The sequence below is a fragment of the Poeciliopsis prolifica genome, unplaced genomic scaffold (assembly GCF_027474105.1).
Source record: "Poeciliopsis prolifica strain line A6 unplaced genomic scaffold, Auburn_PproV2 SCAFFOLD019, whole genome shotgun sequence".
Taxonomy (NCBI): domain Eukaryota; kingdom Metazoa; phylum Chordata; class Actinopteri; order Cyprinodontiformes; family Poeciliidae; genus Poeciliopsis; species Poeciliopsis prolifica.
Window position 1 is genome coordinate 2,059,670 of NW_026562394.1, and position 22,097 is coordinate 2,081,766.

Sequence of the window (22,097 nt, forward strand, 5' to 3'; positions counted from 1 at the left end):
CATCGCACATCTGCAATCAGTTTGTTTTTAAAAACCCTGTAATCCTGAAACACAGGTGTTACCTAGAAGCTGCAGAGCGTGTCGCAGCAGAGCCTGCAGGTAGAGATGTTCTTTATCTCGGGGAGACACAGGATGTATCAGCGCCCGATGTGGAGAACTCCTCGTGTTCTTCTCAGACCGATGTTCTTCTATTCTCAGCTCGCAGCCTTTGGCTTTATGGAGCAAATAGAGGTCTTTTTGTAAACATAGGAAACATTTAACCTTTGTTTGTTTTCTGTTTTTTTTTTACATCAAAATTTTTCTAATATCGCCACATGTCTAGATTCAGGTCCCGCATTTTAAAGGATAGTTCAGGGGGTAAGATTAGGTCAAAAGGTTCACATTTGACCTGAAGGAGATTTTACCTGAATGAAAAACAGTTTAATTTTTTACAAATTCAGGTTAGATGGGTTGTGGCTGAAAGTAACAGTGGAAATAGGAGGAAACAAGACCGAGGCACATTTCTATGGTGTAAAAGCAACTCTAATCTCTTAAATCTTTCAGCGGTTTCTGCTGACATAATTTCATTATCATTCAAGCTTAATGCTTCAAGTAGATTGTTATTCATAAAGATGTCAGTGAATATTTTCACAGAAAATCATGGAAGGAGACGTTGCACCACCTATGACTTTCCTCTGTGAATCATGTAGTGAGAATGAAACAACTAAAGGATTTCCAAGAGGTTGTTTGCTTTAATAGTAGAGCAGTTCAAACAGCTAAAAAAATTTCAGCTAAACTTTTATAATGTTTCAATGTTCTTATACTAGTTTGTTTTACTAGACAGTTACCTCAACCAGAATGCTTACTTAACACTGTTCTCCTCTCCTTATCTACATTATAAATAACCATCAACATTTATGTAAACTATCTTATGCGAGCACAAGGACAGTTTAGAAATGTAGAAAGTAAAATTTGCATAAGCTGTCATATCTTTTTTGAGATCACCGAATACTGCATGTGTGTAATGTAGTACATTTATCTCTACTTCTAACAGTCCGGGTTACTTTAAATGCACTGTATTTGTGAACATGCTCCTTTAGTGAGTGAATGTAAAACTGGAGATAAATAATATTTGGTAAGCAAACAAGTTGTGACTCCCTCTCGTTTTCTGTCTTGCTACAATTGCATGCTCTTTCTGAGTTTGGCTTCACTCCCAGATCAGGCATCACTGACAACTAAATGCACCAACATGCAAAATGATTCTTTGAATTACTTAATGTTTAGAGGCTTTTAACAGAACTTCCTTTGTTAATCCTGGTCTCTTCCTGTAGTGGGGGCAGTTTTAGGGATGGCCAGACCACTTACTCTTGTCTTTTTGGAAATTTCTGAATAATTACATGCTCTTTCCTAGCTCTAATAAAATTTTAATCTTATCTAAAGCAGAAGAGTTATTCAGCAAATCCATTTTCTTCCAAGAATAGCACTGACACACATTCCCAGGCCCTTTCGCTGATAATAAGGTATGCATGTTAAGTGCTTTTCCCTTGCAGCTGATTGGCTGATCCGAGCTGACATTCACAGGCTCGCTATTCAGGTCAGTGAGCTTGGAGTGCGAACGATGTTGGAGCGATGCTCCTGTGGGGGTAATCCTGGTGAGTAACAGAGAGGCAGAAAAATGGGCTAATTCCTGTTCTGCTCGAAGGCTGCGCAAAGGACAGGATACAATGGATCACTCATATTGTTTTATTGATTAAATAAGAAACAGAACAACACAGATGCTTCTCTACAGAGAGATATTGTTCTCTTCTGAGAATAACTGAGTTTAAAACAGACATGTGCCACTCCCTCTGTCTCAAACGTCCACATCGCCATTCATAATGGCCTCATAATGTCCGTTTCTCTGGAAAGAGCGATTTCCGCTCACGACCACAACAGCAGTTCACAGTAAGATCTTATAATGTTACATATGAGCAGCCAGGCTGTACAGTCCAATGTCTTGTGCAAAAATAATGGCACATTTTTGCTACATCAATCTGTAAAGAGATGTGGAATGTGTGTTTTGTTGTAATCATTTTATGCTGATCTCACATAAAGTAAAAGAAAAAAAAAAGAAGAAGGGGCTGGTAACTGGAAGGAGAGTCAAAAAGAATAAAAGTACAGAAGGATCCTACAAAAAGTGGGAGTAAGAAAAGTTAAAAGCAGTGTAGAAAAGACTGAAGAAAATCTGAGTCTGTAGGAAAAGCACCCTTGAGAAGGCACTCGCCCCGTTTGTGTCCTCTCCTCTGGCTGTTCCTCAGCCAGGTGTTCAGGTGTGACCATTGAGTGCATGTCCGACCAGCTCAGCACCAAAGATCCAGATTTTTACTCCAGCTCCCCATAGAGATGTTTGTTTGTGCTTGAATGCTGTCGGGCCCATTTCTTTGATTTTTCTTGGTGTGTTAAAGTAAAGAAAGAGTTACAGTATTGAAATGTGGACTAAAAATGATGATTTACATTATTAATCGTTTCGGTCCAGTGTGTTTGTTGTTTTTTTTACTTTCTTATCTGTGTGCTGCTTCCTGTAGTGGCAGGTTTATTACCTGCCCTGCGGACGGGCACCTTGGACACAGGGATCTTTGTGCGATGGGGCTCTTTTGTCTGAGAGACCTGTGATGCAGTGTGAGACCCGCTGCCATGCTTCAGAGGGATTTTTGAGTCACGCGCTGAACTTGTAGGAACTTTTGCTTGTTGAGGCTGCTGATGCTCCTCCTGGAGCTGTTTTGAGATTAGCCCAACTGCCTCCGGTGAGCTGATTTTATCTTTTCCCCCTGCATTATGTGAGTTGAAATAGGGTTTCTCTTGTAGCACAGGCGAAGTGAGGTCCTTGCTTGGTTCGTCATGCTGGTTTTCCCGAACAGGCTGCCTGCTGACTTTTCCTCCACCAACCACAGGTATTTTACTTAGACCCATTGCTTTTGACTGTGGTATCTTCTTTTCTTTGGGGGGAAGCTCTTGGTGTTGTTCTTTTGTTTTTGACGGGACACCTTGGCTCCTCTGTCCCCCTGCTCCATCCAGACTATCTGTCGATGCCTGCACAGAATCCCTAACCTTAGCAGAGGATGGTGTATCTATCTGACACGGCACAGGGGGAGGAGGACAAGAAGCAAGTTTGAGCTCAGGAGTTTTAGGCTGGGAAACAGGGCCGGATGTGGCAGAAACAGGGAAAGATTGAGGGTGGGGGGCGTCTGATGCCACAGGGGTTTGCGATCCAGAAAATTTGGACGTGTCAGGTGCAGGAGGAGTTTTAGATACAAAAACCGGAATCTCATCAGAGAAAGTAGCAATTTTAGACAAAGACTCCTGCAAATTCACATGAGCAGGCAGATCCTCAGATACAGAAACTGGGACGTTAGGAGGGGCAGAGCAAACTTTAGGTTGAGAAATTTCAACGTGAGTTGGAGCAGGAAGTTCTTTTGACACAGGAATTGATGTAACAGCAGGAGAAACTTTCATCTGATCCACAGCAGATGGAGTCAGTGATGATAATGAAGCAACATGAGTGGGGGCAGCTGCTGTTGCAGGCTGAGCTGGGAGCATCTTATCTAAAGAAACTGATGTTATGGAGGCTTTGGTTGTGGGAGGAATTTTGCCTAATGAAGCTGAAGTTGGAGCTGGGACAGACGCAGAGCTGGGTTGGGTTTTAATTGTAGCAGTGAAGGTTGAATTAGGGCCAGGATCAGAAACTGTTTTATTAAGGTCCAGATGGTTAGGGGTCAGGGTGGACTTGGATGTCAAGCCAGAAGTTGTGGTTAATGTAGAGGCAGATGTGATCTTTGAGGAAAGGATTGGTGCAGAAGATGAGGATGTAGTTGCAATCATGCAGGTTGCCGGTGATGTGAGGGAGACAATGGATGTTCCCACCACTGAACCTTGAGAGGGTTTGAAAAAAGTGGACTTGTCCTCATTAAAACTACTTCTGGAGGGAGGTTGGGTGACAGAGATGGGAGGACTGTGAGGTACTAGGACAGGTTTAGGTGATACAGACACACAATCAGGTTTACTTACAGATGCAGAATTTTGAGTAGCCCACGTAATCTTTGGTGCTTGTTTATCAGCTGTACTGGTCAAACTTGCACTGAATGAAGGAGGTTTGCTTACCGGGGCTGATGCATATGGAGGAGGTGCGGTTGTGGTAGGGATGGAGCTCATTGTGGACTGAATCGTCTCGAAAGCGGAAGATGTTGAATGAACAGTTGAGGATTTTGTTGAAGTGGGAGCAGGAGATTGTTTACCTTGTGTGCTGGCAGGAGCAGAGTCAGAACTCAATTCGACCGAGTGAGAACTCAAAGATGAAGAAGAGATGGCTACAGAGGAGGCTTTTACAGTAGCCACACTGCTGACTGTTGAGGAGGTTGTAGGAGAGGAGGAGAGGGTAGATTTGAAGAAAGGAGATGGAGATGATGGAGGGATGTCAGCACTGATGGCAGTGCTAACTTTACCCCACTCTGCTTCCACATCAGCCATGATGTCGCCACCCCCTGAGATTGAGTCAAAGGTCAGGAGAGAGGAGATATCTGCCAGCAGTGAGCTCAGGCTGTTATCACCTGGTACCAGTGGAGGCTCGGGGGTAAGTAACGGGGACACGTGCTCGTATGTCGTACTTACGTTCTCAGCAGATGTCACCTGGGCAGCTGAGGTCTTTGACGGGGTCAAGGCTGAACTGTTTGGAGTTGCTGAGCTCTGGACAGGTCCTGCGCTCTCGGTTTCAGGGCTGTCCAGAGCACGAGGCTGGCATTTAGGTGTGAGTGTCATGTCCTCTTTTATGATTTCCACGCTGTTAGTGCGAGATGACTGAAGAAGTGGGCTCGGAGGGGCTTCCTCTTTGTCCTCCTTATCCTTCGATCGGAGCTTAACATTGCTGAAGAGGCCCTTCAGACCTCGACGTTGCCGAGCCACAGGCTGCGACACTGTGTGCACTCTTCGATCCCCCACTCCTCTTTTCCCACCCCTCAGCAGCGAGAGGAAACCAAGGGACTTGGCCGAGCTGGCTGAAGAGATGGAGGTGCGAGCAGGGGCAGTAGCCAAAACGCCATCTTCACCGAGTGCCTCCTCCTCTGGTTGCTCCCCATCTTCTTGTTTCATGTCTTTTCCATTTGTCTTATCTTGCTCCTGCTCTTGTGCAGGAGTCTCATATAATTCCTCTGAGGTTTTACTCCGGATAACAGGTGACTTGTTGTTTCCTTCTCCTTTGTTTCTGATGGAAAAAATGCTTCCTGCTTTACGTTTTCCAAACAGTTTGAATCCTTTTCGGATTTTTCCAGATGGCTGCGATTCATTAGGCGGGGGGTCCGTGTTTTCTGTCTGTACATCCATCTTCTCTGTAAATCTCCCCCCCACCACCTATTTCTGTATCCTTTTGTTGTTTGCTGCAGTTATTATTCCAGAGCTTGTAGACTGAGCATTTACATCCAGCGCTTTATCTCCGTTTTGTAGTCGTGCACTATCTGCTCCTCTCACTGCATTTCTTTATCAGTCTCCTGTATCCCTCCCTCTGTGGTTCCCATCCAACCCTTTCTCCTCTATTTCTCCCCCAAAGCACCTCCCCTTTGCTTTGCTCTTTTTTTTTGTCTGGCTGCTCTCCCAGGCTGCCATGGCAACTGAGGAGCTCAGCAGCTTTCGTCACCAATGCGGAGCCGCGGGCCGTCATCAGCTCGGTCTGAACACAGCCTTCTCTTTTTCTCTGTCTGATGACTGTGTTTACATAAACAGCAAAGACAAATGCTCCATTAATAGATTCAGAATCGGACTTCTGAACAATCTCACTGTATGAAAAAAAAAAAAAAAAGCACCTCTCAGGCAAATTATTGCAAATTATCTAAGTGTATATTCTGCAGATAGTAGAAGTCTTACACATATTCACTTTTTTCACCTCCATCATACATAATCATACTCTGAAAAAAAGAAAAATTAAATCAAATGTACATTTGTTAAAAGCAAAAAAATTATTCTACAGAAAATCTGTATTTACAATTATTTAAAATTGAGAAATAGTTTGCATTTGACCTACAATAAGTTTCTTGTAAGTCCATTGACTGTACATGTTGCTAAAAAAAATGCATAACTCTGAACTAATTATTAAAATAAGGGGGAAAACAAAGTAACATAAAATATTGATTTTCCTTTTATAAATCAATATTTACTGGAGAAAAAGAAATAAACTAGATTTTAACAAAAGGTTTTGAGGTCAAACTCATGCGACCTCTTGTGGTTGTATTGGGAACAACATGTGGCACAGATTTGCAAGTAAAGGGTCCCAAAATAAAGCTGCTGTCTCATCCACATGTTCTGCAGCACCTTAATGAGACTCTGTAAGTGGGTCAGCAATCCTTGAACAAATTTGTTTCTTTGCATGACACTGTCTATGCTTGAGAACAGAATGTACATATGCATATTTGTCAATTGAACTCAAATGTTAATTTATTTCAAATACTTAAACTCGAAATTTATACATTCATCACAGTGATATCTTTCAAGCATGCTTCCTCTGATTATTATGGCTTGCTGTTAATAAAAATCCAACATTTATTTGCTAAGAAAATGAGATTACATAAAAACAATAAAAGAAGTAGTCTTGTTATAATACCCAAACGTCATGACCTTCAATAGGGAAGACATTTGTATCGATACTGGTCCAGTAAACATCCTGACTCCATCTTTATATAACAAAACTACAAAAGGTCAATGATACATAAGCTGGCAGGTTTCAGAGAAAGGAAAAAGAATGTCAGAAATAGTTGTAGAAGCAATAATGATTATTGTAGCCTTCAGAGGAGGCCATGCACGAATATGTTAACACCGTCCATAAGCTGTGGATTGAGTTAAAACAGGATTTGAAGAGACGCCACCCAAGATGTATCCAAGCCCTGGCCTAAAACCGTTGCCTTTAAACCAGAGGCAAAATAATAGAAAAATATGAAAATATATCAGTCTGATTTGATTCTGTAGGAGTTTTAAATTTTTGGAACTAAATCAACCTTTAAATGAAACAATTGTTTTATGATGCACCTGCAAATTGTAGGAAAGATGGGAGCTGTGGTGCACCTCCTTCAAATGATGCAAAACAGTGAGGAAACTGATGTGAGAAACTTTGAACTTTAATGAACAACTAAAATAAAAGTTTTTCAGTACATTTCCCATTTTAATTGAAAATTAGTCGCCATTTTAGATCACAACTCATAGTCATAATTTCTTACTGATGCAGACACTCGGGCACATAAATAAAAGCATGTTTTAGATAAATAATCTTTATTCAAATGTAAACCCAAATGTTGTCAGTTTACTAACTTAAAAAAAGAGTCTGCTTCCTGAGGATTTGTTCAATATCACTTAAGAATCATCTGAGAGAAATTTACATAAGAAGGAATAAGGCAAAAGAATCCAGTAGATCAATGTGATTGGCCAAAAATACTTTTCCCCTGAACCTTAATGGTTGTTTTTGACACGAGTGAGATGACTTTTGCCCTGGGCAGCAAGTCCTGGGAAAGGGAACATTTGCTAGGAAGTCATAAACTGAGCTGCCCATGAAACAAGTTTTCTTTTGTGTAAGAACTTTGTGAAGATATATATAGATAACGAGACAGAGGTAACTAAATGTCACAGAGTGTTTTTCTCAATAATATAACCCAAACGTAGTCGTGTCTCGCTGAAAATCTGAAATATACTCAAATCCAATTGACGCGTCTAAAAAAGTTCAAGACGAAATACAAAACCACATTTTTAATTGGTCTGATAAATTACTAACTGAAAAGTTACTATGCTGTTTTTTTGTTTTGTTTTTTTTTTTCAGAGAATTAGCCATTGGGGTAGTGGGTTTGTGTTTGGTTGTATGGGGGCTCTAATATACTCAGAAGTAAACTTTCCCATTTAGCATAGTTGTCAGGACTTTGACTTTGGTCCATATATTGTAATTATGAAGAAAGAAAATTCCATCACCTAAGTACAAAAATAATAAACTAGAAACAATTCACTTCGAAAAGTGCCCTGTAAATTGTTTTAAAAATTACTTAAAATCGTACCTTGATAAATAATAAGCACCCTATCCTTAAACATCACAAGGTAAAACATGTAAATTTTCTAACTTATATGCTTCCTATATACATGTCAGAGACTGATGCTGACACGCCGTCCTCCTCTTAAACGTCATGCTCCTCCAGAGCAGACTTCAGGGCCTCCTTGTTGTTCTGCTCATTGTCGTGCTCCTCAGAGGGAAGTGGGTCATACGTCCTGCGGTACAAAGACCGGGTGACGAGGCTGATGATGAACATCTCCATAATCATTATCTGCTGACTCAACACTGCAGAGACCACACAGAAAAGTCACACAAAGAGAAAAAGACGTGATACAAGTTGTGATATTTCAGCTGAACTCGCTGAAAACCGTTTAGACTCTGTCTCTTACTGGATCCACGAGCCAGAGAGGAGAAGGGAGGGGCGCAGGCGATGGCTCCGTTTAAGGCCAGGATGTTGATGATGGATGTCTGGAGCTGACTCAGGATAAGTATGAGCTGAAAAGAGCGTGAATAATTCATCAGATATCCATGCAGGTGGAGTAACAATGTTTACAGTGTTGTAGCTCTTGAAATCGACAACGTGTCAGGCAAAACTGACTCTGTATCAATTTCCCCTATCTTGCACTTGTGGCAAAGTGACAATGTAGCAACCAATGAGGAAGAATTACAAAAATGTATATTGTGGTCTACATATGCTACTGACAGGGTGTGCTTCTGGTGGTGCAGGGGTTAAAGACAACCCACATATGAAGACCTTAGTCTTCGACGCAGGTTCAATTCCTGGCCTGGTGACCTTTGCAGCATATCTTCCCCTTCTCTCATTACCTGCTTTTCTATCAAGTAAAGGCCACAAGCACCAATAAAATTTGAATTTATATATATATGCTACCAACATTGCATCCCCAAGTTGCAGTGTGATGCTGTGGACATGGTTTCCTTACAGTTACATGGGAGCTAGTCTGAGTTGGAAAATGGGTGGATCTAAAGACAGAGTAGTGCTTTAAGTACTGAATATTTTGCAAATCCCAAAAAGCTTGTAGCTGCAGTATTAGGAAAATACATTTATGAAGCATAAATATAAAGCATCAATATAAACTTCACTTTTTTGAATTATCTTAGAGAAACATGTCAGCATTGGAAACATTTCATTCTCTAGCAAAAACAAGAAAACTAAACATTTTAAAAACATTAAATTCCACATTGTTTTACAGAAGCAAAACAATGTTTTTCTTACTTTATCACAAAATATCATTCCATAAATCAGAATAACTGACTCACTTGGTACATAGCATACTTAGGAATGATTTTCAGACTGCGCATGAGGATGTTGGTGTTCATGAAGATGATACCGACAGGCCAAAGGGTGATGACGAGGAGAACACCAATGAATGGGTTGATCCAAATGGTTGCTCCAGTGATCGATAGCTAAAAAAACGAAAGAACATCCTTAAGTGTTCACTTCTTTTTTTGTTGTTGTTTTTTTTTTGTTTTTTGTGAAAAGAATCAATTCAAACTCTTACATCAGCTAGGTTAAAGGTGCCATTTGTCCAGAGAATAACAGAAAGGATAGAGAGAACTGTTTTTAGGATTGCATACTGTAAAGCTCCGAGCTTCAGCAGGAATAACATCCGCCTAAACAAATGCAATGCAAAGAAAAACCAAAATTATTGTTTTCAGTAACAACATATTGCCCAGTGCAGAATGAACAGTTACTCTGAAAGAAACAAATAAGTACTTAAATGAACAAAAGTGGAACATAAAATAAGTAACAATAAGAAGGAGTAAAGAAAAGTAAGCGCACCGTGACATTGGTACATGAGGAAAGCAGACACAGCAGCAACAGCAGGGTCCTGTGTTGATCCTGAACGGTTTCCCAGAAAATCGTTGTAGAAAATCACTGGCGCCCCCAAGCTCCTCAATCAGCAGAACCAGAACCTTGTACACCACAACTGCAAAATAGCTACAAAAACAGTCCATTTAGGAACTAATGCATAACTAAAGTCAGAATTGACTTTCTTTCTGCATCCAATCAGCACATGAAGTCAAAGAGAAAACATATATAAATGAAACTTCCCTCATTAAGCTTCTTCAAAGAAAATAAACATTTAACTAACTAATCAAATATGTCTATTTTTGATCAGAGATAAAATGTACAAAATCGTGACTATTTTTGCCTTTTTTAGTACATGTTTATTCACCTGCACCTTTTGTAAAGTACTTCATCTTTGTTAAATAATTGTTTTAGTGCTTGATGCAAGCAGATCAAGGATGGAAATACAGCCCTCTTCACACAGCCAAAATTAAAAGTTGCATTTAGAAAAATTATTGCATCTCTTCTGGTCATAAAAAAATTAAATAAACAAAAAATCAAACCACAATAAATCTCTTGAAAAATAATCATCTTCCACAACACAGCAGTATCTGTCAACAAACCTTCTGCCTTATTCAAATTTAAAGATTTTTGCAAGAAAAAGTGGTTGAAATCTTGAGAGACAAAGTCTGTTAAACACAAACATTGTTCAGTTTATGGAAGAAAAAATAAACAATATTGTGCTGTGTTAATTGTATCCACTGGCTTTGAGTCAAACTGAATCATCTGTTTTTTATAGAAGAAGCAAGAGAAACTTTCTGTTCTCCATGCAGATTGAGCTTTGACCTTTGAGTGTAAAGATTTATCAAGCAATTAAAATTACACTATGAACTCCAGGTGAGGTTTTGTGACTTTTATATTTATTATTCTGCGGCTATTCACCCCAAGCAGTCTTCTAGCAACAAACACAGTGGCTAACCTTGGTATGCTACAGGAATACAGGTTGTATATGTAGCTGAAACTGCTCTCCTTCAACTGTTGTGCAAAGGATTAAAGTAAAGCTTACATAGACGGAATACTGATAAATCTAGATCTTAAGTCTTTTCTTGGTCATGGATAGCCCTTTTCAGTGTCATGTAATAGAAATTTAATGAAAATAAGAAGAGCTCTAAGCGCTCTAATTTACATCCAGTGGATCTGGGATCCATGTGGGAACACAACAGAATGAAAAGAGAGCTCCAAGCTGGCTTGTACACAAGCTGATTGGTTGATTTTGAATTCTTTGTGCTAATTTGGTGATTAGAAGTTATAATAATTAGTGCTAAAAATGGGCTGCACAGTGGCACAGAAGGTCCTGGGTTTGTGTTTAACTCCCGACCCCAAGGGTGTTAGAAAATAGATGGATAGTGCTAAAAAGTTAGATTCTTATGTGTTGAGAAATATAAACAAAGTTTTTTAAAATCCATTTGAGGTCCATCTGAGACTACCTGCCTTTCTTGATATGAGTTGTATTTAACCAACCCAAGAGAGCCCTATACAAGAGTCCACGTTTAAACAAAGATCCACTTGGCCTGAACAGTCTCATATGGGGCCTTCATGACCTTGTGGGGTCAAAGGAATGGAGCAAAAACACACCAGTTTGATGTCATGTCTGTGATCATAACAGCGCGGGGAACCCACATCCCACAGCAGGCCATGGTGGCGATGACCTGAGACACAAAAAATATAGAAACACACACAAATATGTCACACGCAATCCGCATTACTGAATTTCTCCCACAGTCCAAAAACATGACTGTTAATTAGATTAATTGGTCTCTCTAAATCTCTAGGTGTGTTGTTTTTGTGTTCTGTTTTTTGTGCTTCAAGTCAAAAAGTATCCGGTTTTCAGTGATTGTATGAGTGTCCTTAATGCTTACTGGTGCAGCACCACTTATCCAGATAATGGTGGTCTTCTTGGGATAGGACACCTTTTTGTAAATGTACACACACTGCTCCAGGTACAGCAGCAGGGTAACCAAGGACATGAAGGAGAGCATGGAATAGAGGCAAATCCCAAACACATCTAGCTCTGGGGTGGAAAAATAGAGAAACAAGAAAGGCGGAAGGAGATTGGATTATTTATCAGTAGAGAGTAAATGGATAAGATAAGTCAGTACTTTCAGAGACAGAGACTAATAAAGGCCAATGTTCAGTAAGAGTTCATGTCATTAGCTCAAACTGATTGATAAGAAAACATAATCGCCAAGCAGGATGTTGTAATGTGGATCACTTACGCATTATCATGTCCAGAGCCAGTGGAGGTTCCTGTAGACACTCCGGATTAATCGAGGCTTTCGTGGCTTCATCCATGGTGGCCAGATAGTCTTCCTGAAAGCTTATATTAAATGACTGCAGCTTGGAATAGAACCAGTGGTAAAAATAAAATAAAATAAAAAAACGCAAGAGGCAATCCGCCGCTCCTTTCACATTGCAAGTAGATTCTGGTTACAGAGACAACCTTGCCTTTTACACTTCAGGCATGTGTGATGAAATGACGGAGGACGACATCTAGCTCACAGGTTAACGTAAAAATACCAGTTACTGTTGCTTATTCATTCACAGTCTTGAGTCATAGTAATTAGGGAAGCATCAAGGACAGGGGTTTAGTGAATAGGGAGAGACAGAGCATTAAAGAGGAGGACTGGACTTTGAGAGGGTGTGTTGATTCCTCAGCTGAAAATATAAAAAGAGTGTAAAGACATAAAAGCAATTTTCTCCAGCATTTTACAACTTACATTTATTACACCACAATAATTTGGAGTCAAATTTTGTCCACAGTTTTCAATACAAACTAAGTTTAAATTAAGCAGCTTTCTTAATTTAATATGAATGATGGGATTGCAAGAGTTTAGAGAAAAAACAAACAAAAAAACATTTTAGCCTTTCACACGTTTCCTATTACACTTGTAAGCACATCAATAATAAGAGCTGATTATTTTAAAATCTTGGATAATGTGTAAACTGTTACTCTACTTCCTATTTGCAGCTGTTGTAAAAAGAACAGTATTGAGTGACACTGGGGCCATTGACCTTATCTGGTTGTTAAGTTTGTCCTGTTAATAACTCTCCATGTACATTTTCTCTGGAGAAAAGGTCAGTTTAACACACATCTTGTCTGTGAGAATTTTAAATACCTATTTGTTTCAAAAAAAGCTATCAATTAAAATATTTGCTTAAAGCTAAGGTCCAGATTAAAGAACCTGTGAGAAAGTGGGACGTACCACTTTGGACAAATCACAATCAATGGAAAACTTGCTGATACCAAAACTATTACAATCGTCCAATATTGCTGCAAGAAATAAATAAATAATTATGTCCTGGAAAAAGACACAAGAACCTGACATTAAAAATACAACTTTCTCTTAGATCTCTTTTAATGGTGTGTAAAACAAAAAGTAAGATATTTTCAACATGTCTGCAAAACCATTATCAGCCTGGTTCAGCTGCTGATTAAATTAAAGTTCGAGTCAGAATCAGACAGTGATCCTGCAACAATATTTACCAAAGGCAGCTTCCAATGTCAATATTCAAGGAAGTTGGGTGATTGTGTGATGGGTTTCAGAAAATAAAGATGCTAAATTGTGTAAAGTTGCCTTTACTACACAAAATGGCAAAGAACAATCTTCAACCCCCCCCAAACATTTAGTGCAAGAAGATTACCAGTAAAAAATGAATGGGTATATATAAGTCCAAAAATAAATTGGTGTGATTATAAAAATATATTACTTTTGATGAAAGCTAAATCTTGACACTCTAAGCCATCTTCAGGTCTCCACCTAATCAAACATCCCATAATTGAACATGAACCATCAGATGAAGTGAGTTTGATTGCAAGTTTGAAGAAATAAACTTTCTAAAAAGAAAAAATATGTATATTTTTAATTTAAGTCTCAAATTGTTCAAAAATCAATACCTTAACTGAAAATCAAAATGAAGTAAAATGTTACCTTGGTGGCCAAGGTGGTGAATTTCAATATGAATAAAAAAATAAATAAAATTAAAATCATCATCTACCATAGTATACACCAACTTATATAAAAAAAGTTTATCCATTAGGCAATTCTTGTTAATCTTGGATCATAAATATTATAAAACACACAAACAAAAGTTTTTACACAAATTCCCAACCTTACTCAGTCACCTGAGGAAGGACAGTCACTTCATCTGACTGGGATGTCAATAACCTCAGATGTGTCGCGGTGATAAAATCTGAAGACGTCAGACTCTCACAATGAAGAATATCATCTTAAATGTGCTTTAATAAGATTTATTGTTACAAGTCCAAATATTGTCGCATCAACAGTTTGTGCAATAAAAAAGCAGTTATTTACAAATTTAAATACATCAGCAGCTGAAGCAAACAAATTGTGCTTTAAATATTCAGTCAGTGCAGTAAGACATAAATATCAGTGAATTCACATCAGATGGCAATCTAGAAATCAATTATCAGTCAAAGCCCATAAGGAGCTGTGCTTCATTACGACTAAAAGAAATGTATTCATGAAAAAAGGACCGGCAATACAGAGTGGAGTACAATTGTTTACACGCTCGAGATATAAAAATCTTTCCTTATCTGTCCGTACTGGTTTTGATTCAAGGACGCCTTGAACCAAAAAGCCCCGGACCTTTCTGAATTCATCACCAGATTTAATTGTACCTTAGTATTTTCCCTTGCTTTTTGCTTTCAAATAAATAAACGTTGCACTATAAAAACATGAAGGTAAACAGAGGAATGAAAAGTTGTAGTCACATCAATAACTACAAGTCATGCTTCTGAAATCATCCAAATGTTCCCATCTTTGGCTCTTGCATTTTCAACCAACATCATGAGTGTTTCTTCACCATTCAGAAAGAAGAAAAGGTATGAAATATGTAAACAAAACAGGGTTTAAAATATTTTCAAACATATTGTAAACTAAAAGTTTGAGACCATCCGACAGTTTATTTCAGGCCCTCATGATCGAACCGTGTTTGTAGTGAAACATTTATAAGACGTGACAGACAACCGACGATGTTAGTCTCTTATCATTCAAAACTTGTAAATCAAATCATACTTTAGTGGCTCTATAAAAAAGAACCTGATTGAAGCCTTAGCGTTGAAACATTAGTTAATACTGAGAGAAGATGAATCTCTTGATGAAATGTATGCTGGTTACTATGTGCAGACATCGAAAACGCTCTCAGAGATTTGTTTTAGATGAAACCATTAATAAAAAATAAAGTCTTTTAGCCGCTACAAAGACAAAATCCCAAATCTCTGACAAGCTTCAGACTGTTGCAGTCTACAAAGTTGCTGCAGAGAGTTTGTTGTCATGAGAACAGTGTTGTTTTTGGTGCCACGGATGGTCCTGGAGGTATCGATGTTCCTCGTTTAAGGCAATGCCCCTGATATAAAGACAGAGGACGGGGTCACCTGCAGGGGAGCGCCGCAGAATATAAGTGAAGGAAGCAAGAGAACAAAACGCCTTGAAATGCTAAAGCATGTCAACCTGTACCTTTCAAGGCTCACTGTCCATCGTCACGGCAAGCATCTGACCTCCATCTGAAACAAAATGTTCAAAAACATTTATGTTCAGTTTTGTTCAGTCCGTGGACCCATCGTTTTTACAATGATAAATTCTATCATGATGATTATGGCAAAGTCACGTGTTCTTGCGAACACTAATCATTTCACCATTGAGAATTTATATTCAGCATTTAATGTAAACTACAAAACAAAAACAATGATTTTATTATTGGCTTTTAAGTCTCCAAACACTGAATGGATGTTGGTTACAAACTCCAAAAAAAAAGTAATTAATAGCAGTCCATTAATCCTCTTTGTCAACAACATAGCAGTTGGGGTTATTTAATTTATTTAAATTGAGTTGTGTGGTCATACTGCAATAACGTGGACGGCCAAGTTGATCAAAACAAATGAGAAAAACCTGAAACTACAATAAAAAGAGAAAGATAGAGAAGTATTAAGTCTCACTTTTTATTCAGTGGAATAAAAATTTAATCGAAACAGCAGTTCTCCTCCCTGTTCTCAGATGTGGCCATTTATAAATCAGACATATTTTGCCCAGCAGTGATGCTGAAAAACTAGGCCATACATTTGTTATTTTAAAATGACTTTTTCTATTAAAATCACATTAAAATTCAAACTTCTCGTGTATAAATATCAAGCTCCATCCTACATTAGAGATCTGATTGTTCAACATGTAACAAATGTACCAAAATTGCAAATGATTTGTTTTGCAAATATGAAAACAGGTACAAAAATGTTGCAACGTGGAAGACAGAGCTGTAACTGAGTGAAAAAACAAAAGTAATCAAAAAAACAAAAAGGAGATGCATACCAGTTTTCTCTTTGTTTTTGCTCACTGAGTGAGGCTCATCATCAGCAACCACAGAAAGGTTGGTCTCTCCAGCAACAGGACTGTGATTAAATTCACAACAGAAATTAGAACAATTGTCCAAAGGAAAAAGATCAAAATTTGAATGTCTGGAAAAAAAGAAATACAAACATTTTTCCATTCTGCTGGAGGACACTGTTTGCTTGTTCAGGATCTATGTGGACCAGTCTGGTGACAAAGGAATGGCCGTCTCCCTGACTGAGGAACATAAAAAAAGAGAAAATGTATTTTCAGTCAGGCAGAATGCTTATTTCTAATCAGAAATAAGAAAACCTTAAAACAATGTAAATGAAGCATACATTTTGAAAAAAACATTTAATCAACAAAACCTTCATGTTGGCTGTTGCCAACAAATGTTTTTTTTAATATTTTCTACATCTAATGTAGAAAACTGTGACAAATGTGCTCACAGTGGACAGGAAATAAGATTTCCCTTATTTTAATTCTGTAAAAAATAATAAACCAAATCTAATTTTTTTTTCACTTTTGTGACTAACACTGAAAGTCATGCTAAAAGTTAAAGAGTTTAATTAAAGGCAAGAATATTTTCAAATCTGGCAGATTTTGATTGAAAGTCATTTTTATTTAACAATAACTTTCCACTGATATCTTTGACTGATTATCTTAAGTATTATCTTTATTTGCCTCCTCAAATTCTCTAAGCGATTCAAAAACATTACTTTTACTTAATAAGAAGAAATATTTGTCGGTCAACTGAAAATGTTACTGTGAACCTTAAGCAACCGTGGAAGAACTACTTTTAAGCCCAAATGCGACAGCACCAATAATTTTTTGGGCGTTGTGTGATACTGGCAGACTGACCTCGAGAAAACTGGGAGAATCCAATACTTTGCCTCGTCTCCAAATACGTCAGCTACGTTTCGTTTAAAACCCAGGGAGAAGCCGTTTTTGTCTGGACCATTTGCAAAAACAGGAGCTCTGAAAGCCTCTGGAAAAAAATATAAATATATATAATTATTATTATTTATTTAGTCAGCGATGAATATTTAAGGAAGGATCAAGAAGATGAATCAAAGCAAATGACTGGTTCATATTTACCTATAGTGGTTCTGTTCTTCCCCACAAGCCACATGTGATAGCTGTAAAGTGATACTATGCTAATGAAGAAGAGGGCTGCCACAAAAAACAGAAACAAGATGTGGAATTTGGCGTGTGTGTCAGGAAGCTGTTTCTGAAACAGGAGAGGACAAAAAGAAAACGATATGAGAAACTTCACTTGTGCAGCTTTTGACCTAATATTTTTTAATAGAAACATTACTACAAACTCCAACCACAAAAGAACAGCCTATCAGTTTGATAAACAGAAGTGAATTGCTAAACGGGTATTTTAGAGGAAGCTTCTGTACTCACTGTCCAGAATTTGATGAAATACTGCACAACCGTTGCACAAATAACAACACAGTAGAGTGTTGCATAGGCCAAGAACAGAATGAAGAACTTGTAATTTGAGAACCCAACACAGTTATTCACCCTGAAAAAACAAAATCAGTGACAAATTGGAGAAAACGAGCAGCTCAGAATGTATTTAAAAAAATAAAATGTGTTTATTTTGCCACAATTAATATATTTGAAAATAAAAATGTTAAGATATTAAATGTATCTGTTGAATTAAAACCTCACCAGGGGCAGTGATGGTCCATTTTCAGCACACACCTTGACAAACAGAAAACAGAACTATATGAGCATTGAAAAAACAATTAAAAATCCTACTTAAATATTTATTCTACTCATTAATTACAATAATAATAATATATACATATGTAAAAAAATTATAATAATAAAGATGAGCAAAAACAATATCACAGAAGGTGATATACTGTCTTGTCAGGTCTGGAAAGGTATTGAGATTTTAAATGTAAAAAATGGTAGAAACCCTGAATGACAACATATTCACATCAGTTCTTCTCAAAATTAAAAAGAAAACATTCAAAATGAGCTAACTTGAAATTAAAAACAATCCTCAAGCCTTGTACATTTAAAGGAAGGACTCACTTTTCACATGATGAGCAGTGATGGCAGCGATCGGGTTTGATAACTTGACAGAAGTTACAGTACCTGACGGCTATTCAGAGACAAACACAAGCAGGACAATATCAGCATGATGAAATTGTGTATGTTAGTAAGCCGATACAAGAATTTCAATGACATCATATTTTATAACTTAAGTCTAACAAGTGCTAAGTGCTTTTTTCTTAGTTTCTTTTCTTTTAAGGTGCTGTAAATCTCAGCAGGAGGAACGACATGCGACTAAACTACTCAGACTGAAATCCACAGAGAAAACAAGGTCCACTGGAGTCCAATTAACCCGCCAACATTTCCGTAAACAAAGGAAGCCGCATGATATTCATATAAAGAGGAACATCTTACAGTCTGCATGAGCTGCACTCATACCCTACACAGGAAGACTAAATGTGGCAATGGGGACCTGCCATTTCATCTGTTTTATTATGTAATAAAGGCGTATATTGTGTGCACAATTCTTAGGCGAGTGATTATTTTGACAATCATTATTTTTAAGCATATTCTCTGACTTCAGGCTGGATAAAACTGACAGCTTAATGGGTTTAAGCATAGCGGCTGATGTTTATCTGTGTAATGAGGGAAGATAGCCTAAGCAGGTCTATACCCTATAAATACTCGTGGATAATTATTAGGCAGTTTTTTTTTTCCTTTAGCCAAAAAAGAAAAAAATTGACTTTAAAATATATTTAAAAATAACCAAAAGTCTCTCAGCAAAATGCAGCATTCTTGAGACTGTTCTCAGATCACGTTCCAATATCTTCGCAATCAAACGTTTCTTTACAGCTCAAGAAGTTGCCTGACTCCATGAATGGAAGGCTGATCACCGCTATTGAAAAGAACAGTGATCTTTTCGCAATTCGATGACCAAATTTCTTTTAAGAGTCAGAAATATTTATTGGAAAGCTTTGAGTTGTTTATTTACGATCACTGAACCAGATAAAAATAATGTAAGATAAGAAAATGTGTGTCTTTCATTTAGTTGCATATTCGCCACTGGAGAATGGTGCATAGTCTCTTCTAAAGAATCCCAAAACCTTCTACTTTCTGAAACATTCATGTTTGAGGTTAATTGACATTTTGAATTAACCAAAATAATCCTAAAAAATAAGTCTGACCAAACAATTATGCGCATAGTTTATGTTGGGGGAACTGCTTTCTTCCTCTATTAACGGCACTGATAGTCAGCAAACACCAAAACACAATCAGTTGTGAAGAAAGGACATCCTCACCTCCTCCAGCGGTGCGTGTGTACACGGGTAAATTCCTGGCCACTTTCTTCAGGATTTCTTGCTGCACTTCAGCTCGGTGCTCCTTCTCGTACAGTTCCTTCTCCGCTCGGGGCAACGCAAACTAACATCCAAACAAAGCAGGAGTCAGAGAGCGAGCGACATGTTGTGATTTGCAAAATTATTGAAACCACTTGAACCTTTTTAAATATAGTTGAATAGAAATCTCAAAAGTGAGATGTGTGTTTGTATTCAGATACCTTGGGTCAATATTGTTTAGATAACCTCTTTTTGATGCAATTAACAGAGAATCAAGCTTTAAGTGTGCATAGAGTACATGAAGAGTTTATTTCTGTATTTTCCATAAACTCTGACCACTTTCCTCATCCATTTCCAAACATTTCAGCTGGTTTAATACTGACATTAGATTACACGCTGGTGGTGGTCGTTTGCAGTTTTAAGTGACTTCTGAAGGCAATTGGCCTCAAAATAGTTTATTTAGATGTGCCAGACAGAAGTTGCTCATTACTAACACAAATCACACTTTCAGGTTTTAATTTGCAAATATATAGAGAATGAAGTCTTGCGTGCCAGTTTGTGGTTGCACAATATAAATAGGTTCATTAAATTGAACTAATCTGAAAACATTTTGCTTGAACTTTTATTTTTTATCAGAAACAATCAACGTTTACTTACTGCTGTTGAAGGACTGGCTGGTTTGGACCAGATCGTTTTCCAGTAGGACCATATGAACATGCCAAGGAAAATGTGAAAGATGACCAAATAGCTGACTGTTAAGGGAAATAAAATGATTTATTCTTGGTTATCGTTGACATAATGCCACCAATAAAACACATGGCATTAATAAACAAATAAACTGACTGAAGACGTGTGTGTGAGTGCACTTACTTCGTTCTGCATCATTTGTTTTGGGGATTGTATCTATACAAGACAGGACAAAATATAATGTCAGAGAGTGTGAATGGATGCTATTGGAAATGCATGAATTCATCTCACACACAGACACACAGACACAGCCTCCTCTCTCGCGCCATGTGGCTGCAGCCTGGCACGGGCAGCAGTGGCCCACCCATCACAGGCCGCTTTGTCTAAAGACCACGGATGCCCCGATCTGACCACAGCTGGTAGATCTGCACTGACAAATGTATAACTTAAAGCTTTTTTTGCTGTTTTTTTTTTCTTCTTTTTCTACAGCATAAGAGTTCCTAAATAAATAAATAAATTAGAATATGCTGAAATGAGGCTTGGAAAATTAATAACAGGAAATTGAAAAAACTAATTTCAGTATTAGCTTGGGTCATTTTGACCTGTTACAATAGCAGGTAAATCTCCAAATCTTAGAAGGAACATAAAAATTATTTTTAACAGCCACAAATGAAAAAAATAATAATAACATCATCATATAGGAAAAACATTCTGAATTGCAAATTGAAATCAATTAAAAGAATCAGTTAGGGGAAAAAAAAATCTGTAAATGTCAAAAAGCACGAAATATAATTTCTATTATCTGCCATATAAACTCAAATATCACCCGACTTTGTATTTTAAAAGTTTAGTCAGGGAAAAAGTAATAATAAACAAAAACAATAAAATAAAAACATCTTTAACTGAACTATATAAATATATATAGCCTAAATATATATATGCATGAAAAATAAACGTAAATAATTAAATGAGACAAAAAAATCTTAGATACAAAACTTAGTCCTTTGTAAAATGTTTTAAATTATTACTTCGAAAATAATTTGAAACTATTCTCGAAGTTCCTCATCAATAGGTCAAAATGACCCCATTATCCCGAAGTTAGTGACATTTCTGCTACAGTTACATGCATATTTTCGAGCATGTTCATGTGTTTCACCGAGTAAAATCAGCGCTTTTTTATCTCCCTGAACTTTTGTTGCGGTTTCTTCTGACCCTGTCTGACAGAAGTACACGCAGTCTGATTTTAAACCCTTAATTCAACCCGTTCATCAAAGTTGAAAACCCTGAAACAGTCAAACATTCGCATATATCCGACCCGAAAGCGGCTAAGCTCTCGACAACATGTAACGTACTTACACACACAGAGTTCCACGACGTAGGCATAATAGGACCAGGCGACAACCAGGTTAATAAACAGGACAGGTACCCAATTTAGAGCCCGTTTACAGCACCTCAGCGCATGAGAAGGAGCCATCTTTAATCCCGTACCTGACGGTGACGTCATGGTTGAGCTTTTATATGCTCTGGTCAGAGATGCAACAAGATAAAGATGACTCACTTCAGAACAAATCGCTGGCTTATTCAAAGAGTGTATAAGCTCAAGATGGTTCCCTCCTTCACAGATCCCGCACGACGGATGGAAAGCATTTTTTTTTTTGTTTTGTTTTTTGTTGTTGTTTTTTTTTAAGCGTCTCAATCTCAAAATCAATGAAGGAACAATAGAAGAAATCATATTACGTGGATTTTCTATATTCCTTCTTTTTTTGTTAGCTTCTTACAGTTTCAGTATCTCTTTTTTTCCCCAGAAACAGTAAATGTTGAACCAT

At 37.8% G+C, this 22,097-nt stretch overlaps 3 protein-coding genes across 3 annotated transcripts; all 3 read right to left on the reverse strand.

Moving 5' to 3' along the window:
• Positions 1-1,706: 1,706 nt before the first annotated feature.
• Positions 1,707-5,508, reverse strand: si:ch211-244c8.4 (mucin-5AC). Its single transcript, XM_055043587.1, has one exon. It carries the CDS (start codon positions 5,329-5,331, stop codon positions 2,512-2,514), a length of 2,820 nt encoding a protein of 939 aa, XP_054899562.1. The 5' UTR covers positions 5,332-5,508; the 3' UTR covers positions 1,707-2,511.
• A 948-nt stretch (positions 5,509-6,456) lies between these two features.
• On the reverse strand, positions 6,457-12,435 carry LOC129368554 (organic solute transporter subunit alpha-like). The gene is made up of 8 exons (XM_055043588.1): positions 12,113-12,435; positions 11,756-11,907; positions 11,472-11,545; positions 9,828-9,986; positions 9,547-9,658; positions 9,305-9,451; positions 8,416-8,521; positions 6,457-8,311 (listed from the first exon to the last, which is right to left on the reverse strand). The coding sequence occupies exons 1-8, from the start codon at positions 12,186-12,188 to the stop codon at positions 8,151-8,153; spliced, it is 987 nt and encodes a 328-aa protein (XP_054899563.1). The 5' UTR covers positions 12,189-12,435; the 3' UTR covers positions 6,457-8,150.
• A 1,694-nt stretch (positions 12,436-14,129) lies between these two features.
• Positions 14,130-21,746, reverse strand: LOC129368556 (palmitoyltransferase ZDHHC20-B-like). Its single transcript, XM_055043589.1, has 13 exons — positions 21,628-21,746; positions 20,455-20,487; positions 20,242-20,336; positions 19,549-19,669; positions 18,290-18,359; positions 17,918-17,950; positions 17,648-17,768; positions 17,336-17,468; positions 17,099-17,225; positions 16,388-16,474; positions 16,220-16,299; positions 15,374-15,420; positions 14,130-15,291 (listed from the first exon to the last, which is right to left on the reverse strand). The coding sequence occupies exons 1-12, from the start codon at positions 21,743-21,745 to the stop codon at positions 15,377-15,379; spliced, it is 1,062 nt and encodes a 353-aa protein (XP_054899564.1). The 5' UTR covers position 21,746; the 3' UTR covers positions 14,130-15,291; positions 15,374-15,376.
• Positions 21,747-22,097: the final 351 nt, after the last annotated feature.